The sequence below is a fragment of the Monodon monoceros genome, unplaced genomic scaffold (genome assembly GCF_005190385.1).
Source record: "Monodon monoceros isolate NGI ecotype Baffin Bay Population unplaced genomic scaffold, NGI_Narwhal_1 Super_Scaffold_18, whole genome shotgun sequence".
Classification (NCBI taxonomy): Eukaryota; Metazoa; Chordata; class Mammalia; order Artiodactyla; family Monodontidae; genus Monodon; species Monodon monoceros.
In genome coordinates, this window is record NW_021703774.1 from 33,545,403 (window position 1) to 33,568,961 (window position 23,559).

General features: G+C 43.8%; 1 protein-coding gene across 10 annotated transcripts in view; it reads left to right on the top strand.

The window, feature by feature from the left end:
- Positions 1–23,559, top strand: part of SRGAP2 (SLIT-ROBO Rho GTPase activating protein 2) — a 234,517-nt gene that overhangs the window by 84,702 nt on the left and 126,256 nt on the right. For all 10 annotated transcript variants that reach the window (XM_029230886.1, XM_029230888.1, XM_029230887.1 and 7 more), the window contains one exon: positions 8,196–8,388. In XM_029230886.1, coding sequence (XP_029086719.1) covers positions 8,196–8,388 — 193 coding nt within the window. The remainder of the gene's footprint in view (positions 1–8,195; positions 8,389–23,559) is intronic.

Genomic DNA, 23,559 nt, shown 5'->3' on the forward strand with positions numbered 1-23,559 from the left:
TCTCCTTCCCCCTGGCTGGTTTCTCTTTGTCTCCAAAGCTGCATGCATTGTTCTTAGGTAGTGTGGAGTTAATGCGAGGGGAGGAAAGGTTCTTTCTTTCATAACTTTGGGGAAATCTACTGCACAGGGCAGACAGTTTTGAAGATGGCCAAACTTAAAGTTCGACACAAAGAACTATAGTAAAAGGAAAGCCGGAGAGGCTAGCACTCCAGTTGCCACCACCCCTCCTTCCTCCCACCAAGGTAACTATCTTACCTTTGAACCCAACGATCTCTCTTACATGTCCAGTTTGCTCACCACTGTATAGGAGGGGATAGCTTGGACTCACTAGCTTTAGGATCAGTGGCTCTAAAGTATGTATTATTACTAGTGATTAGTGTTAGTATGTGTGGGGATTTTCCACTCATGGAATTCTCCTATTCTTTTTGACCTCTGTACTATTTCAGCCTGGATTGCTCATTAACGCTCACTCCGTCTCTTAATTTAGAAGGCCTAGGAACCCATCCAACAGACGTCCTCCACTCTGATCTTCCTTCAGCTCTGTTCCCATCATGACACAAACTTTCACCAGCTCCATTTCTGGCATCTTGAAATTCAAACTACCCTGTTAGCCTTTGGAGCTGCTCCTCTCTGTGCACCCTTATCTCTGACCTACCCTTACGTTGCCTTTTGTTCTGGTGAGGCCAGCCTCCTCACTATCTCATAAAGAGGCCACGCTCAAACATTCCCATCTCTCCGCTTATGTTTTCCCTTCTTCTGGAAGATTGTCCCCTCACCCTTCCATTTATTGAAATTTTACCCATCCTCAGAATACTAGTTCAGACGTCTCTTTCCTCCCATTTTCTCTCTTTATCCTCTCCTTCCTTCCACAAATTTCAAGCCCTACTATATGCCAGGTATTGTTTTGTGTCTAGGAGTATGTTGTGAGCCAAACAATTTCTCCCTCTCAAGTTTAGTCTTTCTCAAGAAGCCTTATTTTAGCAATGTTAGTCCCCACTGCTTTGAGTCCTTAAGACTTTTACTTGTAATATTTCTTCTCAGTTTCATTCTTCCAGTATACTATAATAAAGATTTATATATTTAATTATATATCTTGCATAATTATGTAATATGTAAATAATTATATATTTTTTGAAAATGCATTATATATTTTGATCATGTTTTTACAATTAGATTGTAAGTTCCTTGAGGACAGGGACCTTCATGCTTCTGAATACTTGAGAATTCCCTACTTAGTCCACTAGGAATCCTTTGTTTGCAAGAGACCAAAACCCCAATGCAAACTATTTTAAGCAAAAATGGAATGAGTTGGCTTGTGTGCTGGAAAGGGGCATGGATAGGGCTGGCATCTGGCCATGATTGATTCAGGGGCTCAAGTTGCCTTTTCCCATACCTCAGCTCTGCTTCCTCTAGGTTGGCTCCATTCCACTCGTGGTGGCAAGATGGTAGCACTGTCCCAGACTGACATTGTCCCCAGGTCTTGTAGCTCCTAAACAGGGCCTGGAGGTAACATCAACCATCTTTGGAGAGGCCGGAGGTGGAATCAGCTTTGTCAAAAGCGCTGAGTTGGGGAGGATATGGATGCAAGGAAGGGAAAACAATAAGTATGTCACATCCACATATTCTGGAAGCTTAGTAGCTATTTGTTGATTGATTGTTTGGATTAACTCATGTTTGTTTCTATGCTATATTCAATAGGGTAAAGTAACGAGGAAAAAGGCCATCGATCACACTCTTTGAGGAAGAATATTTGCTGTTTTCTAGTTTGCTAAGAGTAGCTTGATGGCTTTTATTGGCATACTGACTACTGAGATAAGTAATAATGTCAGTCACTGAAAGATGTGGTATAGGAAGTTGATTGAGGGTGATACGTGTCTTCCTTCTCTCTGCTGTCACTACACTGTGTGCATACCTCATTTATTTATATTATTGTTTCACTGTGTTTGTTGTAGGTTTTTTACTTGTCTCTTCCTGACTGCTCTGCTAACATTGACAGAGGACTTTGTCTTTGTACTCTGAGAGCACCTGGAAGGTGCTCAAATAAATATTTGTGACAAGAGTAAGTAAGAAAGAACTTTGGCTTAGGAACCCAGTGACCCGGGTTCCAGGCCTAGATCTGAAGCTTAATAGCTGTGTGATCTCCAGAAATTCCTTCCCCTTCTCTGGGCTCTGGTTCGGTTGTCCAAGAAAAAATTTAAAGGCCTTCCCATTACTGAGTTTGTAGAAAGGCAAACCTGCAGGTAAAGAGTGAGACTTGGCAAGGTATTCCAGCATTCTGTTTCCCAGGGAATAGTTCTGAGAGGAGCTGATGACCGTTGTGATAAGAGGTCTTGGTAAGAGATATGGAGGGTAAAGCCTGGTGAAAGCCTCAATTGTCTTCTTATATAACACTTGCTGGAAAGGTACTAGGAATTCATATTCCTGAGATGGCTGAGGTGACATCATGTGTTTGTGAAAGGCTAAAAAGCAGGAGACGCAGATTTGTGGAAAAAGACCGGCATCAGGCCTGGTTCCCAGTGGGGAACCCAGGCTGACCTCATGCTCAACGGGCTCTGAGCACAACCTGTGGGAGTAGCAGCTCTTGTCCCCTAGGTGCCAGCACGTCAAGGAGAAGGGAAGGACGTGCCTGTGTTGATCTCCTGAAGGATTACATCTTTCTCCCGGCCTCCCCCCGACCCCCATTTTCTCCTCAGAGGTAAGGGATTCATAGGAGGGGGTTCCATGTGACTTAATCAGACAGAATTCCTAAAAAAGGAGATGAATTTTGAAAGAGGGAAAGAAAGGGGTTAATATCTTTGGATTGGAAGCAGTGAGCTGAACAGAATCCCCCAGTACTCTGCTGACTGATGAATTTCCTGGGTGTTCTCTGAAGTGAGGACAGTTTCTAGAGGACTGTGTCACCTGCATTGGCAGGTGTTATATAATTTTAGAGTCTCCATGATTGTCGCTGTGGCAGGGCCCTTTTTTTGTTAAATGATCAGTATCCTATTAGGTCTAGCTTTTCTTTGAATTTCATCCGTTTTGTGACCCTTCAGCTTCTTTCTAAAAAGGAAATGAGCCTCCTTCTAACCCCAGGACAGGTGTAGTTAGGATCTCAGCTATGGCCAAGCATGGACAAGGAGTCAGCATATCCTGCGGAGAGCTCTTCTGGATGTGTGTGCTGAGCCTGCATTTGAACTCATACAGAAAAACATTCCTTGCCAGGTTTTGATCTGACACCCTTCAGAAATGATGGAATGGTGATCTGCCAGTGGAGTTCAATGTCCTGGACAAGCCTCCTGTCCTGAGGGACAGCTTCTAAGATTTGCTTTAAGAATATTCAATGCAGGACTTCCCTGGTGGCGCAGTGGTTGAGAGTCCGCCTGCCGATGTAGGGGACACGGGTTCGTGCCCGGGTCCGGGAAGATCCCACATGCCGCGGAGCGGCTAGGCCCGTGAGCCATGGATGCTGGGCCTGCGCGTCTGGAGCCTGTGCTCCGCAACGGGAGAGGCCACAACAGTGAGAGGCCCGCCTACTGCAAAAAAAAAAAAAAAAAAAAAAAAAAATTCAATGCAGAACTGAAATTCAGCCCATACAAGTGGAGAAATGGAAACCAAGAATTCCTTCCTCCTTTTGGTGCCTGTTTGCTGGACCATTTTCCCCTTAGTTGGCAGGATGGCACTCAGCAGGACATGCTGTTTTGGTGGGGTTCAATCTTTGTAATGGGATATAATTCACACACCATAAAATTTGCCCCTTTGAAGTGTACAGTTCAGTGGGTTTTTTGTTTTCGTATATTCACAAGATTGTGCAACCGTCGTCACGGTCTAGTTCCAGGACAGTGGAGTTACATTTTGACTTGAATCTTTGAATGAAATGCTAACCAAAGGTCAACTCTGATTTTCAAGAAACTTGTTCTAGAACTTTGGCCCCTTTTGCAAGGGAAGCTGCAGTTTGTATTCAAGTGTCATTTTTATAAAACATAATAGAAAAAGAGCCAGAGGACATTGAAATGTTCTTAGGCTTGTTGCCTATAATATCTTTTGCCTGCTACTGATGATTTTTAAATCTTTGGTCTTTAGGTGGGGGCTTAATACCATGGCTATCTATAATAAACAGTATTTGAAGCGAAAGTAATGAGACTGTCTTTGCTTTCTTTTCCTTCCTCTTCTTGTCAAGCCATGCTTCATTAGGGCAGGGCTTGGGCCTGTTTTGTCCTCTGTTGCCATCACCTAGCACAGGGTCTGTTATACAGTAGGGGCACAGTAAAGATTTGCTGAATAAATGGGCTGTGTGAGGTGCCCAGGGGAGGTCATTTTTGGCATGTATCACTCCAGGTCGTTCATGGTGACCTTTGTACTTTGGCTTTCTGGATGGCCATGAAATACATTTATAGCCCTGAGATATAGCTGCATGTAGAATGTGAGAACTTGACTTCTTCAGTGTAGTTCTAGGGACAGAACCTACAAAGATCCCATCATCCCCAGCTCCCAGGAACTCTCATCCAACTATAAACTGAATTTGCAAAGGCTTCTTGGGTTGATGTGGTGAAGCACTGTGGGTGGTATGATTGTGTGTCTTTGCGTGTATACACGTGTGCACGTGCATTCTGGCCTAAGCACACGATGGAACTGTGTGGATGGAACTGTGAGGAATTCCTCCATGTTTTTATAAATTGCCCCTTTCTTCTTTCTGCCCTTGTAGTTTATTGGTCGGCCAGGGTACAGAGGGGCCTCCAGCCTGGGCACATGGCCCAGGCGTGCTGGCGTTCAGTGGCCTATTGTTTCCTGCCCCTCATATGCATGGACAGAGGACTGGGGCTGGCACAGCTGCCTTCTTGGGGACCATTGTTTGTCTTTGCAGCAAAAGCAGCAGCAGCAAAAGCCTGGACAGAGCACATTTTGCCCTGGACAGAGCAGCCATTCTGTCTTGGAGCTGCAGGCCTGGAGATGGGGGTAGTTGGAGTCTCCCTTAAGTGCCTGTGCAGAGGCTCTGAGGGTGGGAGCCAGGGCGGCATCTCCTTCCATGGGGAGGGGTGGGGGAGGGGAGATGCTCAGTGGAGTTGCATCACTAATTAACCACAGTGGCAGGTGGTATCTCTTAGCAGAGACTCTCCTTTTCCTGGATTGGGGTGGGGATATCGCACTCTCACTTCCTTCAAAGCTGCCCTGTAGAGGAGATCTAGAAAGCAGGAAGGGATCCAGCCCAGTTGTGGACTAGTCGAAACATGGGCTAGTTAGTGAGTCACCGGGCTACTTCAAACTTGACTCTGGGGGCCTGAGTCACCACCTCATCTGCAAGGTGGGGAAAGGGACATTACGGGGTTTGGAGCGAGAGAAACTGTGATTCCCCCAGAAATACCTCAGAGACCCCAGACTCTTGTTCGTTTCTCTTGTTTCCCTGCCCCACTGACAACCTCTTTGACAAATCAAGGCAAATCTTCATTTGGCTTCAACCCCACTTGCACCTAATTGTGTGAGCCTTTGGTAAATTACTTGTCATACTTCAGTTTTCTCATCTGTGCAATCAGACAATTGGGGATACCAATTATGGCCTAGTAATAAAGGTTAAATAAGGTGATGTGTATAAAGGTGTTCAGTAAGCACGTGCTCCCTTTCCTTCAGGGGCCTGGAGGGGATGCCTGAGGTTGGGGTGCACTTTGGGTAATGCTGCCCATTTGTTGAGACACCTAAGGAGGTCAGGGTGGAATTCCATGCTGGCTGGATGCACGTTGGGGCTTCTTAGATTAATTCACGTATCTTAAAGGCCTCCTATGAAGTGCTTTTTCTTCAGACAGGACAACCCTGGAGCGGTCTACCTCTGGAAACTTATGGGTATTGTGGGAATTTGCTTAGCCTCCTCTTTTTATGGCGAAGGTGGGCATCATCCATCCTCCTGTGCTCCCTTTCTGCTCCACTAGTTAGAGAGTTTATTGAGGCAAAATCTTAAATGAATTACAAGTGACTCAGAGAGGGCTGACAGCCCCTTGCTATCCACATCCTCTTGCACATCTGTTACTGACTGGGTACCTGGAAAGCCTTTTCACCCTAAGATGCCCTGATTCTTCTTCTTTTTTTTTTTTTTTTTGGTATGCGGGCCTCTCAGTGCTGTGGCCTCTCCCGTTATGGAGCACAGGCTCCGGACGCGCAGGCTCAGCGTCCATGGCTCACAGGCCTAGCTGCTCCGCGGCACGTGGGATCTTCCCGGACCGGGGCACGGACCCGTGTCCCCTGCATCGGCAGGCGGACTCTCAACCACTGTGCCACCAGGGAAGCCCCCTGATTCTTATTTAATGGACAAGTTGTAAGTAATATCAATGAGCATTGTGAATGTCCTCTCCACCCACAGTCTGCCTACCCAGTGGCTACTACTACCAGCTACTACTTCTATCTCTCAAAGATAGAAAGAGGACAGATGCCTCGAGGAATAGTCTCAGCAAGGGCTGTTGCCTTTAAGAGGCCCAGAAATCCCTGGCAGGAACCAGATGCCTGGCATGCCCTCTACAGATCTTCCCCCCCAACACCCCTGTAATCAGACTCCAAAAAAACACAGAACAAGAGAGCTTTGATGAGGTAGGCGGCTTTTCTGCGCAGCCTTCTGTCTGCTTGAAACAATCCTCCGGTGCTCAGTTTCAGTTCAGGTGAGGTTACTGCAGGCCTGGTTGGCATTTGTGGTTGGCACGGGAGGAGGCAGGGAGCCGAAGAGGGTGAGAACTACACTCACAGATCACCTGAGATCACCCATAAAGGACCAGGTACTTGTGGTACATCCTGATATCTGTAAAAACAAACAAAAATGAAGATGGGGTTGGATGATGGGCCCGAAGCTACTCCAAGGCGAAGCCAAATGTACCATTTGCCCATCCCTCATTGCTTCATAAAAGGAGTGGTTGGCAGAATTTTCAACATCATAGCTTCGTTCCTGGATTTGCCTCTGATTTATCTGCAGCTCAGATGAAAACTCTAGATTCCACACCCCCACCCTATGCATTACAGAGCATAGACTGAAAGCACTGTTACAACTCTACTGTTGGGGAATGAATTTAGAGCATGCAGAGGAAAGGTGTAATAATACAGGTGCTCTTTTTCCCTGGGATTGGAGTTACTGTCACATCCTAAGCTATTGGAGCTGAGCAGGCTTGTGGGGGTGTGGGGAAGAAAGGGATGAAAGAAGTGAATCCACTGTGACTCTGATGGGGATTGGGACATAACTTCAGCAGGATACGCACTGCAGGCCTTGCAGTCTGGCTTTGGCAAGCTGCTTCCTGCGGGTGCCAGGTCTCTTGTCAGTAACGAATGCAGTATTGCATCTGAGGCAGATCTGGTTGTATCTGGAGCTGCCATTGCTGCAGTTCCAGAGAGGGTGTTTGCTAACCCTGTACGAGCATTCTGGCCAGCCAGAAAGCTGCCAAGCGAGAGCTTAACCAGAAATATTTCTAGCTTTGACACAGCAGAGGCTCTGAGCATCCGTGAGGATGGAGCATCAGAGATATGAGTGATATTTGTTGGTGAAAATATCAGCTTCTTGAAGATTGATTACATTCAGTGGTATTGGAAACTATGGAATCGGATTGACATTTAATGGTTTGCATGCCTAGAGGTCTGGGTGCTCATTTCATTCTTGACTGCCACTATTTGCACTTGGGCAGAGCCCTTTCTATCTCCACTAAAATATCCTGACCTCTCCCCCTACTTCATGAAGATGTGGAAAAACAGTTTGAAATAATGGGAGAAAGTATAAAAAGTAGGACTTTGGGCTCTGAAGTGAAGCTGTTTGGGTTTGAATCCCGGCTCCACCACCTAATAGCTTGACTTCTTTTTAAGAGTCAGTTTTCTCTTCTTTAAAATAGGGATGAAAGTAGTACTAACCTAATAGGATGGTTGGGAGATAATTCATTTGGCTCCCTGCCAGAAGGGAGCCTACATTCTGACACTGCTGGAAGCACAATAAATTGCTCATTAAGGGGTAGCTCTGAGTATTATTATGTCTGATAAGCAGTTCCTTTTAAATGATTTAGCAGATCCCTGGTTTCAGTGTTCTTTAAGGGTCTGAAAAGAGTTGGTGAGTTTTGGTGGTGCCTCATATCACATTTAAAAAATTAAAGCCTTTAAGTTCCCCATAGCACAGGGAACAACTAAATGGAAGGGGTAAATGTTGGTGTTATGGTTTTTTCCAGGGATCTCTGTCTGACTGCCTCACCTCGCTTTCTTTGCAGAGATCCGTGCTCAGCTCACAGAGCAGATGAAATGCCTGGACCAGCAGTGTGAGCTCCGAGTGCAGCTGTTGCAGGACCTCCAGGACTTCTTCCGGAAGAAGGCTGAGATCGAGATGGACTACTCCCGCAACCTGGAGAAGCTGGCAGAGCGCTTCCTGGCCAAGACGCGAAGCACAAAGGACCAGCAGTTCAAGTAGGGATGCTGTGGCTGTTATTTTTAGAGACCTTGAGAATGGGGTCCGGGATGGAGGGAGGCAGGGTGTGCCACCTCCATCGAATTGTATTTATGAAGCAGGTGACGTAGTGATTTCAAATTGGCTGAGGGTTGAGAGCCCTCAAGGACTTCTCCTTTTCCAGATCAGTCTTACATTCAGTTCGATGTCTTGGAGAGATCAGAATAGATGATGAACCACGCTTATAATAACAGCAAACGCCTTTAAAGCTTTTCCTATATGCCAAGCATGGTTCTAAGGGCTTTTACATATTTGTTAATTCACTTAATCTTCACAACTCCATATGTTAGTTATTGTTATATCCCCAACATACAGATGAGGAAACTGAGTCATAAAGTGATTAAGGAACTTGCTCAAGGTCTCTCTCTCTCTCTCTCTCTCTCACACACACACACCCCTAATAAATAAATAGCAGATAGCAGAGCTGAAATCCAAACCCAGGCAATCTGGCTCCAGAGTCTGTGTTCTTAACCATTTCACCAAACTGTCTTTAACTGGTAGAAATGAATGTTGTAGCCATAAATCTAAGTCGCTGTGCAGACAGTTGCTAAAGCCTATTCCTTCTACATTTACAGTATTTTATACAACTGGCCCCTTCACTTTGTTCTCACTGCCATTGCACTAGTTTAGATCATCATCATCTTTGCCTGAGTGATTGCAATACTTACTGTATCATCTTTAGCAGAGGTTCTCAATCCTGGCCACACATTAGAATTCCCTGGAGAACTTTTTAAAAATACTGAAATCTGGGCCCCACTCCAGATCAATTAAACCAGAATCTCGGGAGTAAGGCCTGGGTAACAGTGTGGTGTAGAAGCTTCCCAGATGATTCTAACGAAAGACCAGCGTTGCGGACAACAGTCTTCAGCTTCTCCCCATTCCAATCTGCCTGATCCATTATTATCAGATTTAGTCTTCCTGGAACACCCTGGGGATCAGGCAGTCTCTCTGTGCAATGGCCCCCCGATGTCTGTGTTCTTGATACTGAAGATGTGGTCTCCCAAGATCAGCACCGCCGGGGTTTTGGAGATGCAGAATCTCAGGTCCCACTCCCAGTCTGCTGTAACAAGATCCCCAGGTTGCTGTTGAGAAGTGTTGCTCTGTTCACAAAGGTGTACACTCCTTGGCTTGGTCTTCAAGCCCCTCTACATCTGGCCCGACCAACTTTCCAACCTTATTTCCTGTTTCTGTTCTGCAATACTGCAGCCAAACAGAACACTAACTCCACTGGGCCTTTGCTTATCCTGTATACGAACTTTTGTGCCCATTCTTCACGTCTCTGCAAGTTGAAGCCATACCCATGTTTTAAGACTGAATGCAGATGCAACCTGTTTTAAGAAACTTTCCAGATTCTCCCAGGAGGAAGAATGTTCTCCCTCTTCTAAATTCTTACAGCAGTTCTTTTTTTTTTTGTTCTTTTATTAGGACATTCAGAACTATCTGCCTTATATTATCTTCCCTCAGTGGACTGTCTAAGCTTTTCTGATTCGTTTTTCAGTCTCCCACAGTGCCTAGTGTAATATATAATAGATGCTCACTAAATATTATTGGATGAGTAAATGAATGAGTGAATTTAAGAATTAGTGCCAAGTGTATCTTATTTCCCTGTTTTCTATTTTTGTTTATCGCCCTAATAATTTGGGACACAATTTATCCTTTACAAGCCAGCTCTGAGCAATGAATAAATAAAGAGAACATATGACACTTTCAATAGAAGCCAGAAAGAGAATTTCCTCCAGATGTTTTGTCCTCCGAGTCTCTTATCTTTTGCAAGTCCTGTTCTCTTTATGATAAGCAATCCTGAGAGACTAAAATGTTATTTTAGTATATGATAAATGAAGATCAGTGGGGGAATTGTTTGCTTTAGAAAAATGATTCAAAGTTGGATTTATTCTCTTGATAAACTCCTCCTAACTTTAAAATAGCATTTGATTTTTAGTACTATATTATATTCTCAGCTTAAGGACACATTTACTACAAATTAAGGTACAGATGTGCTGAACTGCTCTAAGGTCACATACAAGAAATAGGGTGTTTTCTCCAAGACTGGGAGAATTGATTTCCCTTCTGATAAAGTTGGTACCTGACTTCATTTTTCCCAGACGACAAGTGAGTATTTCTTGAGAGCCAGCTATGTGGTCTGTGTTGTACAGGTATTGGAAGATACAAGACAGGTTTATTGTGTGTATCCGTAGGGAGCCATATCTGGTTGGGGAGAAAAGATTTTTAATATAGGAAGCAATTAGAGGATAAAGCAATAATGGTCTCATTAAGAGACCATTGGTTTTATGTAGAATATAGATGTGATAAGAGGTCAGTGATAAATCATCAGAGACAGATAAAGGATGTGGAGTAGTCAGGAGCATTTTCATGAAGCAAGTGGGATTTAGGTTAGTCCTTAAAGGTAGATTTGTGTAGGAGAGAATAGCATGTGCAAGAGAGAGGAAGCAGGAGTGTTTGGTGGCGAGGGGTAAAGGGGCTAGTGAGGGATCCAGCTTTATTACAGGAGGTTCGTATGCATTCATTCAACAAATGTCCATTGTGCATTCCTTGAACTTCTTCAGACCAGACATTGTACCCCGGGATATAACAATGAACAAGCACCGTCTTCCACATAATAGAATGAGGAAACAGGCACTGAACACATCACGCAGTTAGATGAGTTGAGGTAAGTGTTGCGGAACAAAAGAACAAAGGGCTACAAGCACTCATAGAGGAGCCTTTGCCACTCCTTTGCTGTCACCTTATGGCTAGGTTACTTTAATAGTTTCTTGTCGGATCTTATCCTGAGCAGCAATCTATTGATACTTATTCAACAGACCCCTTTTAAATGCCTACTGGGTACTGTGTTCTGGGCTGATTCCTTCAGAGACTGAGATAAGCTCTGGAATCTTGGCTAACAGGGAAAAGAGACGTGTAAACAATATAATGTAAAAAAGACTTTAACAGAGGTATGAGCAAAATATTATGAGAACACAGGTATTTCCCAAAGCAGTGGAAAATAGGGTTTAGATAAGTAGACACCAAATAACGGTTCTTTGACAGACAAGCAGGGTAGTTCAAATTTGATGTGGCAGCATGGTAGAGAGCCCTCTGGGTTCTTGTGTGGGGAAGGAGACATGAGGAAAGATGGTAGAAGAATGAATTTTTATGCCAGAGAAGGCCAAGATAGAGGTTTTGGGGGGATAATCCATGTACGATGTGAGAGCAAAAAAGAATAGAGAGGAAGGCATATATTCAAGAAGTATTCAAGAAACTGAAGAGGACTGGGTAACTGATTGGGTAAAGAACTGTAATGGTCAGAGGTGACCCAGTGTCTCTAGCCTGGTGTCCTGGAAGAACTGGGGCATTATGATAGAAGTGGGGCTGTTGAGGGAAGACCTGGTTTGAATGGTGAGCCTGCTCTGGGCATGTTGGGTTTGGGGCAGTGGGAGGGCTGTCCAGTGGAGATGCTGTACTATTGAGGTAAGAGGTGAGGTAAAAAGTGACTATGGGGGCTTCCCTGGTGGCGCAGTGGTTGAGAGTCCGCCTGCTGATGCAGAGGACGCGGGTTCGTGCCCCGGTCTGGGAAGATCCCACATGCCACGGAGCGGCTGGGCCTGTGAGCCATGGCCGCTGAGCCTGCGCGTCCGGAGCCTGTGCTCCGCAACGGGAGAGGCTACAGCAGTAAGAGGCCTGCGTACCGCAAAAAAAAAAAGTGACTATGGAAGATATGAAACTATATGAACTCAGGGAAGAGAAAGAGAAGGACAGAGAGCTAAACCCGGGACCCAAGGCTTGGGCACACCCAATTTTAGGGAGTAGTAAATGTTAATTACCAGAAGTAAAAGTTACCAGGGGAGGATGGGGGAGGGAAGGCAGAGGGGAACAAAGGAGGGAGAGGTGATTTTTTTTAAGCACTTAAAAGGATGGAAGGTATGTAGGATAGCGTTGTCTTATGGAACTAGCAGGCTTTCAAGTAGAAGATCTGTAAAAGTTAATCCCGCAATTTCTTATTGATATTCTCCCATTATAAGGCATTGCGAGAGACAAAGGTAACTAAAATGAGTCCCAAACCCAAGAGTTTTCAATCTGTTAGAGTGCAACATGAAATTGCTGATTTTTGGAAGACACAAAATGTCACATAGTGACAAATTCATGTGGTACAGCCTAATAGAAGAGGCAATGAGACATACATACAAGTGCATGTAACACAGGCAAGATGGTGAGAAACTCAGTTAAGGGAGTCCAGGCAACATCCTACTTTCATACATAATTTACAAAGTACAGGAGTTTTACATGGAGTAGGTGGGTTCTATTACTATAAGTATATATGTGAAATTCTGAATTACACCTCACCTGTTGAACTTTGAGCATTTGTCTTTCATTTTCTTCTTTTTGCCACAATTAAACCCATGGTCTGCTTGCATAAGTCCAGAGAACATTTGAGGAATTATGGTGACTAACCTTGTCTTGTTCATCCAGGGATGAGACTCTACTTCTCAGTGTAACACTAGCAGCAGCACTTGCATTTTTCCACTTTCCACTCATCTCTGTGCTGTAAAACAGAACCAAGTATTCTGATTTTTGCACGTACAAGTGTTACTGTACAGAGACAACCACGATGCTGAAACGGAGCTGGCCCTTGGCAGACAACACCACCAGGCCACGCTTGAAACATTTGTTAGCAACTGAAAATTGACATTTTTGGCCTAGGAAAGGCTTTTTAGGCATGTCTGTTTTAGGTTTGGCAGACCCAAATATTTGGGTCTTTAATAGACCCAAATAATAGTATCTTACATGAGATGGAGGTTGATTTTTCTCTCGTGTAATCGTCTGGGCGTTAGCCATCCAGGGCTGTGTCAGGGTCCTTATTTCATCCCTAGAGTGTTGCGCTTGTTCTGTATGACCCAAGATGGCTCAGACCACCATGTCCCCATTCCAGCCAGCGGGAAAAGCAAAAGGGCCAGGGGCAGGCACATCCTTACCCTTTAAAGGTACAGTCTGGAAGTGGCACATACATCTCTTCAGCTCACACCTGACTGGTATGGTTCTACTGAGCTGCAAGGGAGGCTGGGAAATGTAGTTATTATTCTAATGACCAGAAAGTAGAGTTTCTATTAATATAGATGGAGGGGAAAGATAGTGGGGGACAATTAACAGCCTCTACCACACTGTATGTGATATACGAGCAGGCAGGTGTATGAAAGACCATTCTGCTCATCCACTTTGTAAAGTGCCATAAATGCACAGAGAAGAGTGGGCTTTATGGAGGTGAGGTTCAGTGGATGGGAAATGGAAACACAAAAGTGCCAATGCAAGGTATTGGTTTTATAAGCTTAATTCAATTGAAACGATGCAGAAGTTGTAGAAGGAGGGTAAAAGGATGGGGAAGGAAGCATTTTAGGCGGAGAGAACAGTGTTGATAAAGGCATAGAGCTGGGAAAAGCAAAACTGGTAGGTAACTCATCTGTTTTACTAACGAACAGGAGTAATAAACGTGATAGTGACATAAGTCTGGAAAAGTTGGTAGGGACCAGATTACAGTGGTCCGTGAATGCCAGGTGATAAGAGTTTGGGCTTTATTCTGTAAGCATGGGGGACCCACTGATAGTTTTGGAGCATAATTATGGATGGCTGCGATTTGGAAAGGTAACTATGGCAACAGTGCATAAGATCAGCTGGAGCAGAGGGACTGGAGGGAGGAAACCTGTTAGGAAGGGATGGCAGTCAGCCTAAGGTTAATGGGGGCCGAGACTGAAGTCGTGCCCTGGGAACTAGAAAGGATGGGTCAAACATGAGGGCAAGAAGCAATTAAAGTCAAAGAAGCTGGGACAGAGGAAGGACTATGGGTTTTCTGGGTTTCTGGAGTGGCAATTGTATTTTCATTCAGCCGGAGAAGTGTAGCCTCGATTTCTCTGACTCCAGGGCTGCTCCCTAGAATAGTTTATTCTCTGCCCAGAGCATCTCAGCAGGCACTCGTCACCTCCCCCAGAGCTGTAGCAGCTGTTGGCCCAGCAATGCCATGAATTTGTCTCCCTGTGCTGCCAGGAGAGCAGCTGCCAGCAGGAGCCCTGGACAGACACATCTCAGGGACATGGAAACTATTCAACTTGGGATGGGGTAGGTTAGCCAGGGCTGAAATTGGTCTACATGACTTGTCCCACCCTTTTCCAGGCCAGTTTCTCAACCTGGCTAGATTTCAGCCCCTCATACTGGGGTAGGTTGGGTATTTTAATTTATAGTCTTAAGTGACCGCATTTAGGGACCAACGTTGCTGAAGTGCTGTTTTCATCTTCTCTTGGACAACTTCTTACCCTGGAAGCCATTACCCTGTCACTCTTTGGCTTGGCTTCCTATTCTGCTTTTCTCCTGCTTACCTTTTGTCTTCTCCCACATGGTCTCAGTGCAGACACCTTCACTAAATCTCACACAACTCTGACTCCATTGCAAAGTCTGACCCTGCAGTCTACTTCCCCTCCTTCTCTCCCCCCTATAGATAGAACTATAGTGATTATTTCTATCTATCTTATTCTGCTTTGTTTAAGATAGATTATATGGCTTCCTCCATCCCTTTGAATTGTGGGAGGACCCTATTAATGTCTGAAATTCTATCTGCCTGGTTTGATTAAGAGCAGAGATATTATGAGAGGGTAGGAAGTCTTCCTAGGGAAGATGTTCTTGCATTTTCTTCGGCTCCTTGAAGAGTCTAAATGTATTCCTGTTTGTTGCTAAGCCTTTGATTGTCTCTTTTAAGTGGAATCTGTGTTAATATTGCCCAGCAGGACTCTAATTGATAATGTGTTGGCTGGTTGTTTTTTTTTTTTTGCACAGACTTGCTGTAAATTACCTTTCAGTCATAGCTCATTTGGTTTTGATCTCCTACTTTTAATAGCTCAGTTCTATCTTTTATTTTCAGGTAGTGTTATGGTATTTTTTTTTTCTTTTCCTGTTGAGTTTTAGAGGAATACTCCTGCAATGCTATGCCGCTGTGTTCCTTACAAAGACCTTATGCTACTTTATAACCCACTGCCAACATCTTGTCTTTCTTCCAGCTTTTCCTTCTCCTCAACAACAAATATTTGTCGAACATTTTTAAGGTGTTAGTCTAGCCTCTTAGAGGAGAGAGATTCAAAGTAGAAGTAGTGGTTCTTTCCCACATGACTTTATAATCTAATCAGGGACAAATTATGCCTGAACATAATAACACAGATATTCACTGTAGGGCAATATGGGGTAAGTACCAAGTGCGTGCTACAGAAGGCATGATGCACAGTTGGTAGGTCAGGAAACTTTCAAGGTGGGGGATGGGATTTGAACCAGACCTTGAAAATGGCTAGGATTTTGACACGTGGAGAGAGAGGGAGGGGAAAGATGCTACAGCCAGGAGGAAAGTACAAAGCACTTTTGGGGTACAATGAGTAGACTGGTTTGGTTGGGGTAATGAGTGTATATGGAGGAACTGGACAAAAGTAGATAGGACCATATCATGGCGAGCCCTGACTCTTGAATAAGATTTGGCTCTCTGCTGTGGACACTGGAAACCACTGAAGGTAGGAACACCAAGTGTCCAAGCTGAGGTTATGAACTCTACTTAAGGAAGATTAACCTTATCCTTAATGGTGATGGTTTGCTAATTCACAAGGAACTTGAGACAGTGAAACCAGTTGTCACAGTAAGTAATAAGGATCTAAATTAGGGTGGGAGGGTAGGGATGGAAAGGATCAAAATCGATTCTTCAGTCCATTTAGCAAGCATGTATTGTGCTCTTACCATGTGCCACGCACATGCCAGGCAGACAGATACTGCCCCCTGCACTCCTGGAGCTTACGGTCTAGAGACAGATGGAAAACAGCTGGTACGGGAAGACTACAGGAATTACTGACTGATGGGATTTGTTTATTTATTTTTTTGGCTGCGTTGGGTCTTCGTTGCTGCACGCGGGCTTTTTCTAATTGTGGCGAGTGGGGGCTACGGTTCGTTGCGGTGCGCGGGCTTCTTGTTGCAGAGCACGGGCTCTAGGCACGCAGGCTTCAGTAGTTGTGGCATGCAGGCTCAGTAGTTGTGGCTCGTGGGCTCTAGAGTGCAGGCTCAGTAGTTGTGGCGCACGGGCTTAGTTGCTCTGCGGCATGTGGGATCTTCCCGGACCAGGGATCAAACCCATGTCCCCTGCATTGGCAGGCGGATTCTTAACCACTGCGCCACCAGGGTAGTCCCGACTGATGGGATTTGGGTTTCAAGTAATCTTGGCAACACAAAAGAAAGAGGGCTGTGAAGTTTCTTCTGGACTTGGGTGACTGGTAAATTAATGGTGCCTTTAATAGAAATACCAAAGTTAGGAGAAGGAGCTGTTTTTGAAGGTCTGGAATATGAGAAATTTGGTGTTTGGTTGTTAAGTTTAAGACATCAGAAGGATATTGAAGGTGAAGTATCTGTAATTGACAGAAAATGACTAGCTGTATTCAGGGCTAAAGATCTGGACCATATTCAGAGCTAATGTATGGGTTGTTGGTAGAGAGTGGGGCAAGTTCATAGAGAGATAATGGTTGAGGCTGTGGAAATGTTTGATTTCCAACAGTAAAGGTTTTAGGAGTTAAAAGAGGGGAAGATTCTTTGTATTGTCTGTGGTACTCAGATTGCAAAGGGTGAAAAGGGATTTAAAAGATATATTTATTTGTGTATTCATTCAGCACACATTTTGGAGACCTAATTATATACAGACATTGATCTAGGTACTGGGGATAGGAATAAGACACTATCCTATTCTCACTAACATTAAATTAGCAGTATATTAAGGAAATACACATGGAAAGTAAATCTGCTTATTTGCCTGATTATGAGTGTGGAACTTATTGGAAGGGATGTGAGGGAGGGAGCGGCACTCAGGTATCCCAAGAATCTGGTAGATGTTCGACCTGCAATACTCCTTTCAGTGGGAGGTTAGGTACACAGTTAATTAAAGAGAAATTCTTGTAGTGTCCATGTTCTTGGCCTTGGGCCCAGTGTTTGAATGTGCACAGTCTCTGCAGTTACATCACCTATTGCCGATGGATTTCTCCTCTGGAGTTGAGTTCACAGTTGTTCATCAGCCTCACAGGACAGCTTTGGGTTGAAAAACAGAGTCAGCTGGCCATGGAGAATGTTATAGCTGTGACTGCAAATCAGAAAAGAGTGGAGGACCAGAAAGTTCCTCTTTGAATATGGGGTGATTTTGAGGAGGGAAGTAGGAGGAAGCCTGAAGCTGCCAGAAGGAAGAACCCCTTACTTCCTGGGACCAGTGTGTCACTCATTCATTTTGGACATATTTGGGAGCTGTTTGTTCCTTCAGGGAAGGTTTTGCCGAGAATTAGCATCTGGTGTTGAGCAAAGGTTGGTTTCCTTTTGCCATGGCTCAAGGTGACTTTATTTAGAAACTAACAAAAGGTCTGTTGGTGAGTTTTTCACTGGCCCAGTCCAAATAGAACTTTAAATGGTGGTTGGGTCCTTTTTGGAAAAGTTGGGAGGTCTCCTCTCATGTGGACAAAAGAGGATAGAAGCAACACAGGCACTTTGGGGGATCAGCAAGACAGAGTGGTGGCCTGTCTTTTGAACAGAGAAAGAATTCATTTGAAAGCTCTTTGGGAGGCTTTACAGCTTAGCAGAAAAAGCTGAGAGCTTTAATCCAGACAAATTTGGATCTTCCGCTTACAGCTGTGTGACCTTGACCAAGTCACTTAACCCCTTTTCGCTTCAGTTTTCTCATCCTTGAAATGTGGAGAGTAATGCCTACCTTGAAGAGTTGTTCTAAAGATTAGATATAATATATGTAAAGCACTAGCTGAGTGCCTATAACTTACTAGATGCTCAAAAAATGGTAGCCGATCTAATTATCATCACCACAGAAGGAATATAGCTGTGATTGTCAAGATCACAGGCTCTGGAACCAGATTTTCTGGGCTCTGATCTTGGATTTTCTACTTACTAGCTGTGTGATTTTACAAGAAGGTTGTTAGTTGCCTCCGTTTCCTCATCTGTAAATTGTGGATAATAATAGTGTCTACCTCATGGAGTTGTTATGCTGATTAAACAAATTTTAATATATGTGAAGCCCTGAGACAGTGCTTGACCTAGAGTAAATGTAAGTAGCAGTGACAATTTTTCTTGTCCTCAGGAGTTGGGACCAAACATAGCTATCCCAGGTAAAACACTAGTAGATTAGATTCACCATTTATTCCCTGCGCACAGTTAAGTGTTCTTAAGCCTGGCCCTAGGTAATAGTATGTCAGTCTCCATTCACTTCAGCGACCCCCATGGGCCCTCCCGAATGACAGACTCTTCCTGCCTCTTGATTTTTATGATATGGCTACATTGGGAGGAAATACGCAATTGAGTGACTCTATATAATTCTATGTCCAGTTCTTGTAAAAACTCAGCAGTTGTATGTTTTGTCCTGTACGATGTCTTATTCACAAGGTGTCATGAACTACCTTGAACCAGGTCATTAACCCTGGCGTGTTATTTTTAGATCCAGGCTCATAATCGTCAAGAGGAGGAAATTTGTCTTACAGTCACCCTCAGATGTCCTTGTCCTCACGGAGGTAGTAGTTAGCACTAATTGCCAGGTCATTAAAGATGCAGCGTTGAGACCCACAGGTCCCAACCGTGCCCCAGGGGAATAAAAGAACGCCAGCCCTGCTCAGCCTCCTGAGTGGCCACCGTCACGACCAGCAGGCCAGGGCAGCACAAATCTCAGTCATGAGCATAACAGACTGTGGTTTACAGGGTTGTCTGTCTCATGAGGCCACACAGAGGCTTACAAGCTTCTGCATAAATGGCTTCATATCATCCTTTTAGGGCAGGGAATGATAGAGGGCAGGTCGGGAGCAAAACATGCTTCTATGCACAGTTGGGAGGATGTTGGAGGCTGGGGCATTCCTGTGTCTTGCTGGCTGTGCCGTCAGAATGTCACCAGGACACACCTTGGGCTTTCAGCTTACCAGGGGCACAGCCCTGGTGATCACGTCCCTTAACAACAGTGCTGGGCTCAGGGAACTTTTAGTATTCATCTTCTGGGCTCTTGTAAGCCCATAATTATTCCACAGTAGACACAGGAAGCAATGTGCGGCAGGTTCTTTAATTTTCAGAAATTCATAGCCAATTAAGTGAATTGACTTGGATCCAGTTCTTTTTTAAAGGCAAAAGCCATGTCATCTTTATTGGGAGCTGACTGTGTTAAGTGGGAGGGTTTACAAGATAAGAAGAAAAGACAGTCTCTGCCATAAGGACGCTCATAATTGATATGGGGAAAAATCAGACAGGCTGGGAGAGAATAATAAGCACACATGTGCGCATGGGCACACGAATCTAAAAATAGGACCCCGTGTAAAGCAGGTTTCAGTAGTCACCGGGAAGGGAGGGAAGGTGGAGGGCTCGGGAGGCACTCGTGCTTGGCTCAGCCAGGGAGAGGTAAAGGATAGCAGTTATGTTCTCAATTAGATTTGGTCCCAAGTTAATTGAAGTAAAGACTTTAATATCTAACTTCTGTGCTGTATTGAGGTATCATGCTGTGAAGAGAAAGAGAGTCATGTGGGAAGAGCTCAGTGTTAATGAAGGATTTAGGGAGAATAAGAAAAAAGTAGGGTTTGGGTTTTTCAGAGTTGAAATCCTTTCCAGAGTCTCCTGCCCTAATACACCTCCACCGATCATTGGATCATTGCCCCTCGGGTTTTAATTCAGGGAAGATTGATGAGCACAGCTCTGTTTCCTAACATATTTTGGGTACAGCTAGTTAAAGAATCAGGATTAGAAAATGAATCGAACAAACTAGGATTACCTTCAACGGGAGGATGCTGAGCTGTTGTTCGCCGATTTCTGCTTAAGCAGTTGGGACAGGGCATCCTTGCGTGGAATTCAGACATCCCTCCCTGGCAGCCTCTGTGTTAAAAGTAGAGGTTGCAGAACAAGTCTGGCAGCTCTCAGCCTGAACCCTTGTAAACAACAGATGTTCGTAACTAAGTTCTGGGGGTGGGGGTGGGGGTTTCTGTTGATGCTTGAAATTCTTTGAATTTACAGGCAGCATCTCGAGGATTTAGCAAAAGGAGGAAGTTGTACAGAATCCATGCCACAGCGTACAGGTGGAAATGATGCCTCAAACATTTCCTTTGGAAGACAAAAGCACAGGCATTGAGTGGACTCTGAATAGAAAGCAAATAAACCCAGGAAGGCAGGCACAATTAAGAAAGGTTCAGTTTCTTAGGTTTATTGACTTTCTGCCCTTCTCCCTGCCTGTGCCCTGCCCCCCTCGCCTTTTTATATACATGGACTAGATTTGTCAGCCACCTCCTTGCTTCTGTTTTCTCTGGTCCTGGGTGGAAATGTGTGCCCTTCCCTATCACTGAGTTCTACATATACATGCGTGCACACGCTCAGGTAGGTGTGCGGCACATTCTTCCATTAGCACCTCCTGAAGCCATTCAGGTGCTTCTAGTATACGGATTAAATGGTATTGTTAGGGGCTTTGTCTTAGATGCTAACCTGATTCTTGCACATTCTCAGTGTTGGTTTTGCCAGGTCTCCTTTACATCATTAACTGGAAGTGAATGAAGGTAATGTGGCTTATAAAGAATTCAGTGATGCCTCTTTTTTTTTTTGTCCTCACCCTACTCCCGGCCCCCAGATACACATACTGACTTTCCAGACGGCTGATGAATGATTAGGAAACCTACTTTACAGCATAGTTCAGGGAAGCCATATGGAAAAAATATATATAATACAAAAATATATATATAATGTAAAAGTGATTTATCAGATCTGGACCCGTTTTTGAGCCATTCTAGCCAGAAAGAATTGGTTTGAAAATCTTGGATAAGGTTTCTTGCTTATTATTTTGGGGGCTGAGAACATCCTTGTGCTCTTATTTCTTCTGAAAAACAAGTCCACTCCTGGCCTTCTTTGTGAATTAGCATAGAAAGTTTTGGTGAACACCAATCCCTCTATGCGAGGTTCACTTATTCTTTCAGCAAACATTTATTCAGCACTTATTCTAGAGCTGTTCTAGGAATTAAATATGCACAGAAGACTAAGACAGTATTCTAGCTTATAGAGGTTACCAGTTAACGTGAAACATTTAAGGTTGTATATATAGGCGTGTGTGAATGTGTGTGTCCTGACAGGTATAGAGTTCAAGACTGAGGAGCCAGAATTGTAGAGGGACCTTTTTAGTCACCTGTATTACATGTGATTCAGTAATAGACACTCGGCTGCATCTTCATCATCAACAACGATCAACAGGTTCTGGCAGGTGCTGGGGTCACGAAGATTTATAGGACCCAGCCTCTGCCCTCAGGAGGCTCGTTGTGTCATGTGGAAGACAGAAGGTTTATGCGAAGAAAGATAACACAAAGTAGCATATATTTACTGCCAAAGGAAAGAAAGGTGGGAGAACTGATACCCTTTTCATCCAGAATGGGATCTTTAATTTTTTGGGGGGACATAATTTTAGACTTACAGAAAAATTGCAATAGGTCAGAGAATTTCTGTATACCATTTACCCAGCTTGTCCAAAAATGTTAACATATTAACATTTGCTTTATATTTCTCTTTCTTTCTCTCCATATACAACTCATGCACATACATATTTTGTTTTTATGAAACACTTGAGCATAAGTTACAGACATGATACTCCTTTAATCCTACACACTTTAATGTGTATTTACGAAAAATAAGGTTGTTCTCTGACCCAACGGTAGTATAGTTATCAAAATCAGGGTGTACATATTGACACAATAATGTTATATAATCTACAGACATTCAGATCTACCATTTGTTTCAAATATTTTCTTTTTGGCAAAACAAAGTCCAAGATTATGCATTTCATTGAGTTGTCTCTTTAGTTTCCTTTAATGCGGAAAGATTTCTAGGTCTTTCTTTGTATTTCATGACATTGACATTTTGGGGGAGTATTCAGCCCAGCTATTTTGTAGAATATTCTCTAATTTGATACTGCTGTTAATGTCTAACATTTCTTTGTTCAGGTTATGTACTTTGGGCAGGAATACCGTAGAAGGGATGTTGTATTCTTCTCAATATACCATGTGAGCAGGCACTTGTCAGTGATTTGTCCCATTTGAGACCAAGTGAATATCATGTTATTCTTCAAACCTTATACCCACTAGTTTTAGCATCTATTGATGATTCTTGCTTGAATCAGTTATGACTATGATGGTTACCAAATGGTAATTTTTCTAGTTTCCATCATTCCTTCTACATTTATTGGTTGGGATTCTACTGTAAGGAAGAGGTTTCCTTCTCCCTCTATATTTGTCTGGTGGTTTGTTTGTTTATATCAATGTGGACTCATGGATTCTGATTTTATTCAGTAGTTTATAATCTTTTAACACCTTTATTTTAATGCTCATATTGTCCCAGATTTGGCTAGTAGAGTCCCTGCAGGCTGGTTCCTGTGTCCTTTTGACATGTCCCCATCATCCTTTGAGTACTTCTTATACTTCCTGGCGCAACAAGATGTTCTAGGTACATCTTGTATTTTCCTTGTTTCAGCTCTGGAGCCATTTCTTCAAAGAGCCCTGGTTCCTTTTAGTGAGGAATGGTATTTAGAAACCATGGGTGCTAGGTGTGCTCTTTGTTACTGGAGTACCATTGTTTATAGTCCCCTTCAGCAGACAGAGGTAGTAAATAGATGTATGTATGTGTACACACATTTACCCACATGCTTCTATATTAATTTCTCTATCTGTCTGTGTGTTATCTATATTGAAGCCTATGAGTTCACATAGATATCTTCAATTCCAACCAAATACTACATGTTTTATTCTATTTTCTCCCCTTTCCATATTTGTAACTCTGTTCTCTGAACACTGAGAAACCTGGTACCCATTATCCATAATATATTTATTTAATTGCTCATTCCTAGAGTATACACAGAGTTTCAGAATTGCTAACCCATGCTCTGAAACAGGCATGACTACTACTAACTAGATTTCAATACTGGTTTGAAATTTTTTTGTTTTTGTTTTTAGCCTTGAGGACCAAAACACAGTGTTCAAAAGTCCAGACAAAGCATACACTGAGGACCATCCTGTGGACACCCCCCCACCCCCCCATCCCTGGACCTGCTGTGACTCTGGGAAAGCCATTTTATGGATTGGGACCCT